This window comes from Pollachius pollachius (genome assembly GCF_949987615.1).
Source record: "Pollachius pollachius genome assembly, chromosome: 3".
In the NCBI taxonomy this organism is placed as follows: domain Eukaryota; kingdom Metazoa; phylum Chordata; class Actinopteri; order Gadiformes; family Gadidae; genus Pollachius; species Pollachius pollachius.
Window position 1 is genome coordinate 49,456,252 of NC_136936.1, and position 5,265 is coordinate 49,461,516.

Below are 5,265 nucleotides of genomic sequence, written 5' to 3' on the forward strand. Positions count from 1 at the left end.
AGAGGACACAGAGAGACACAGATATACACACATGCAAACATACAGGGAGATACACCTACAGAGAGAGAGATACAGAGAGGGAGGGAGATCTTGGGAGGCCTACTGCTCCTCTGCCTAGAGGTCAGTGCCGTGTTGCCATGGTGATGATCATCAACCGACCACCGCTCGGCCGAGGACTCCCACTCAGAGGAGGCCAGGCGGCTCGCTCCCGACACGCAGACCCTGCGACTGGGCCCTGCATGCTAAGTGGAACATATCCATTTCCAGGGGAAATTAGCACAAAACCCTCCGGCGGATTCGCAGGCGCTACGTAGCGGCGGCGGCGGCGGCGAGGGTCTCCTTATCGCTCTGACCTTGGAATGGCCTGAATGCAAAGCATCGCCCCCCCCCAACCACCAACCCACCCACCCACCACGTCGGAGGAGCTCTGATTGGAATAATCAATATTAATCACTTCCTCTCAAGGGGGAGAGTGGGGGGGGCGATGCTAATTTAGTGTTGGTGGAAGGTGGTGCCTGAGAGCGACGGTGCGCTTTATCCCCGGAGCGTCCCCCCCACTCCGTCAGCGGGTGTAGTGGGCTGGCCCCCGGGGGGGTCGGAGGAATCACCGGTTGTGGTGGCGTCGGAGCCCGGCCTAATTAATCCACGTCAGCCCAGAAACGTTGCGTTCACGGAGAGAGTCACGAACGTAATGGATTCACCCGCACCTCGCTGTGTGTGACGTCTTAGTAGTTAAATACCGCTCTCTCTCTATCGCTCTCTCTCTATTGCTCTCTCTCCCTCTCTCTCTCTCTCTCTCGCTCTCCCTTCTTTACTCTCTCTCTCTCTCTCTCTCGTTCTCCCCCGTTTACTCTCCCTCTCTCCCTTTACCTCTGTTATTCTCCTTCTGCATTTGCTCCTCTCCACTCTCGCTCGTGTTCCTGAGCCTGTCATTCTCTCCCTTCCTCCCCCATGGCTCCTCCCCTTCCCTCCCCCCCCCCCCTTCCTCTCCCTGCGGTGGCTCCTCCTCCTTCAGTGTTGGAACAAACCAAATTGCCCCCCTGAGAGGGGCGAGTCGGGGAGGCGCTACAGATGTTTTCACCGCTCCGTAATGGATTGTTCCCTCGTGTTCCGGGCCGGTCCACTAGGGAGCAGCATGTCACATGGTGTATCATGTCGGAGCAGTCATTAACCAAGCCCCCCCCAGTCCACAACACTAAAGATGTTGATTCTACTTGTTTCCTCAGTGAAATGCAACGCTTCACTTTCATTAAGAAGAACTGTACAATAATATACACAAATGGTCACACTTTCCTAGGGGGACATTAATGAATCCTAAATTAACATCACTTGATGCAGTAATAAGCATTACTAACAGTTAATAAACACTTAAATAGTGGTCTTGTTAACTAATAGTGTTCTTGTTAACTACGGTATTAATGTATGCATTATTTAATAGGGTTAAGAAATGATAATCACCCCAACCCTAACTCTAACCCCTATGATAATGCTACCTAACAATGTTTATTCCCAATGTTAATTAATGATTAATTATCGCACCCTTATTCTAAAATGTTGCCTAATAATCAGAGACGAAGGCTACGTTTCAGAGATAAACGCTCCAACGGACGTGCGGTGGCGTTTGGAGTCCGCTGCCTACTAGCATGTTGTTGAAGCACGCGGCGTGTAGCGTGTAGCCGCCGCCGCTGCGGAGGCTGTGAGTGGCGTTGTTAATGGAGAGAGTATCGTTGCCCTCTGACCCACGCGTTTCCTGTTTATCCTTCCTGATGCTGCTCATTAGTCCTGATTCATAAACAATCTTGCCGCCGCTGGCACCAGCCCATGGTTTTTAATAGGAGTAGTAATTATATACATGTTGGGTGGATCCAAAAAAAGCCTTCTTGGAGTTGGCGTGTTTTTCCTTTTTTCCTTCCCCCCGCTGCTGAATAATGAACCACTGGCAGAGTTATGAAAGCGTTTAATGACATCACGGGTTATCGCTGTTTGCTTGTTAAGATAAGAAGTGTCATTAGCGTATCGCTTGCTGAGATTTTTTATTGTTATATTGGCACCTCTATGGCCGAGTTATCTGTGAACTCTAGCCTTTCCACTGACTATTATTTCCTGAGTGCGGTTTAATCACCCCAAGGTCTATATCCATCTCGGAAACGCATAGTTGCTCGGGGACAATTTGAGTTTTGGAGCTACGGTGTAGAATTGATCTGAAACCTGAGACTAATTTGAGCAAGATGCCAAAGGCCAAATTACACTTCTGCATCCATTATGCGTGCAAAGATCGTCAAAGGTTGTTAAAGATCCTCAAACATCCTCAGAGATCCTCAAATATCCACTATTCCACTTACTATATGTTGTACACTTCATACCCGGGGTTAGCAATGCGTCACGCTTCCCTGCGGAGGTTCAGGGGTCAGGTTATCTCTGATTAGACGAGCAGGGAGCAGGCGAAGGGTTTTGTTTTGGAGAGCCTGACACGAGTACAAGGTTAATGAACCCGCTGAACTCAAAGCACTTTATTCTCACTGGAACCACCGACCCCTTTCCAGCAGTGCTACCGTATGGTTTACAGAGCTGTAAGCTGTTCAGCCTAACCCCTGCTCTCTCCTTAATCATCTGCTCCTTACTCGATTCAATCGTTATAGTCTAGTCTGTAAAGGACTACGCGGTGGGTTCATGTAAACGCTGGGAAGCCATCCAAGCCAATTTCCCCGTTGTGATGGAGCTGAACCACATGGGTATGTGTCCGACCGTCCCCACCCCCACCCCCCCTCCGACCCCGACCAGGTCCGGGGTCATGAGATCGTCTCGTGTTCCCCAGTTACCCCACATACGTGGAACCGCGGTGTCGGGCCCCAGCAGGCCTTTGATACCGCCTCACCTCCCCGCGCTGGGAGCTGATAAATCTCCTCTGCTTCCCTGTGGGACGTGTGGAAAACCCGGATCTCCGAGGGGGAAACCTGAGACCGGGGTCACCAGATGGACCCGTTTGGCGGTGCACCTCCTCTCCTCTCCCCCCGACCGAACTAAAACAAAACATCCTTCCCTCTTCCCTCCTACCCCCCCAGGCACCCTGGGCGTCGTCACCGAGGTAACGATAAAGATCCGGCCCGTCCCGAGTACCAGAAGTACGGCTCGGTGGTGTTCCCCAACTTCGACATGGGGGTGGCCTGCTTACGGGAAGTGGCCAAACAGGTAACTGTGATTTCCTGCTTCCTCCTGGCTTTGTCCTAAAGACTAGAGAAAAACAAACAGCCCTGGCATGAGTGCACTCAGTGCGTCTGTTATCTTTATTATTGTAATGCTGGTTTTATGGTCGTCGGCGAGGACACGCTCAGGCTGATGTGAAGCGGCCACGGTGTTTGTGTCGCCGTTGCTCTGATGCCCTTGAGTCTTCACCCAATAAGCACGTTGTCATTGGATCCACGTGTTGTGGTTCTGAGGCGCGTTGCGCTCAGGCCCATCACAACATTGGCGAGACAACACGCCAAGGTCTCAGGGCCTGTAATCGCTGCTCGGCTTTTTATACATCGTCTTGTTTTTGCTATTGTCTTGTTTTTTAGTGTGTAAAACGGGAACATCAAAGCTGCTAGTATAAAAGAACGACCCAAGAAGGGGCCAAGGCATGGGCGACCGTCTGTTGATGTGAGTTTTTTTGTTTGTTCCACAGAGGTGCGCGCCTGCGTCCATCCGTCTGGTGGACAACGAGCAGTTCCAGTTTGGTGAGTTTCATTAGCCAACGCTCTACAGGCGTGATTGTTTAGTTAATATTTGCACTGCTGTCAGATGGCGGTACAACAGGTTACCCTTGGCCAGAACGGTTCAAAAACTTTTAGTTCTTGGCTCGTATCCAATTCGTGGAAGCTCTACAAATAAACACACACACTCACACCCTCACTTGAAGGTGTGTATTTGAGGTCCTGTTCGACCAGACTCCTGAACAAGTGCTTAATGGTGCTACTATACCACCAGGTGTGAGTGTGATAAGCCGTCAAAAGCCGTTAGGAAAATATGCCTCTTCTGACATCACAAGTGGGTGTGTCCACCTGGATGCAAGACGTTTGCTACAGTCCACTGGGTAGGCTGGTAGACTGCTCTGATTTTCTTGTGGAAGGAGTGTGTTACAGTTGTCCCCGGCTCCATGACCACCCTGTGGGAGGAGTGTGCATGACCCGGTTCCTTTCTCCAGGGGGCCCTAATCCCCTTGTGAAGTGTCTCAAGCGCCTCAGGCCTCTGGGTACGACCTGAAGTCACGGGCGGTCCAGGGGGTCCTCAAGGGGATAACGGTTTCCTGAATAATCGAACCTGGGTCAAACACACTCCTTGCACACGGCCCTCCATCAGCCCGTTGCAGCCGCTAAAGAAACGCATTTATCTCGTAGTGGAACTCTTTTGTGTTGCTGCCACGTTAACCTGATTACAAACGTGCATCAGGGTAATGCGCTAGTGGTGCCCAAACCTTTTTTTTTCCTCAAGCCACCCCTTTTACCAAAGGGTGTTCTGCTAATGGTTCGTTCCGTCTGTGCTTTGTTTTTATGCAGTATGCGATTGAGCTCCCCCCCCCCTAACTAAATTACACGAAGTGATCGCTTCCATCCCCCTACCACTTAAGGAAACTGTAGTATTATTGTGTACAGTCATGCGCTATGAATATGTATTAAGTCATGTGTTGGTCTAATGCATTTGGTAGGAATGCAATCGTGTTACACCACAAGACTCGGATACAATCAAGGGGTCCCGTTGGACCAAATGTACATGAGAGGTACATTCGTGTTTATGTACCACAGGGAGATACACGGAGAGAGACACAGCGCCCCCTGTGTCTCAGTTCCCCTCCTCTCCCTCAGCCTCTTCACTCTATAAGGCCAGCAGCATCATCATCATCATCATCACTGTTGTTATTATTACGGCCAGCAGAACAGCAGCACCATACACGCGCACACCGGCCAACGAACCGGGCGGGACGGTGACAAACGACCACGGCCTGATGTTACGCCGTCGGAACGCCCGAGTTTGATGACGTTGGTTTCCCGAGGCCTAGCGGAATGCATCAGCCGGTTAGCACAGCACCTCGCAAAGTTCGGCGGTCTCCGGGGAGCTAATTAGCCTCCCCGAGATCTCCCCAGCTTTCCGCCGGCGTCGGCACTTCTCGGCATTAGGTAGGCGAGATGAAGCAAGCAGGTTCCTCGCTAATAACTGGAGCTCGCCGGCGCTGTGATGCCTTGCTTATTAGTGTCTGGTTCTCACTTTGAATCATGGCGGCCCCCCCTG

At 51.3% G+C, this 5,265-nt stretch overlaps 2 protein-coding genes across 2 annotated transcripts in view; one reads left to right on the forward strand and one right to left on the reverse strand.

Moving 5' to 3' along the window:
* agps (alkylglycerone phosphate synthase) overlaps window positions 1-4,018 on the forward strand; it is a gene marked incomplete at its 5' end in the record, with an annotated part of 16,346 nt that extends 12,328 nt beyond the window's left edge. The window contains 3 exon segments of the mRNA XM_079731953.1: window positions 3,063-3,110; window positions 3,113-3,189; window positions 3,665-4,018. Of these exon segments, the coding sequence (XP_079588079.1) occupies window positions 3,063-3,110; window positions 3,113-3,189; window positions 3,665-3,730 (191 nt within the window). The 3' untranslated portion in view covers window positions 3,731-4,018.
* Window positions 4,019-4,219: 201 nt separating this feature from the next.
* Window positions 4,220-5,265, reverse strand: part of pde11a (phosphodiesterase 11a) — a gene marked incomplete at both ends in the record, with an annotated part of 14,091 nt that continues 13,045 nt past the window's right edge. The window contains one exon of the mRNA XM_079733851.1: window positions 4,220-4,238. Coding sequence (XP_079589977.1) covers window positions 4,220-4,238 — 19 coding nt within the window. The remainder of the gene's footprint in view (window positions 4,239-5,265) is intronic.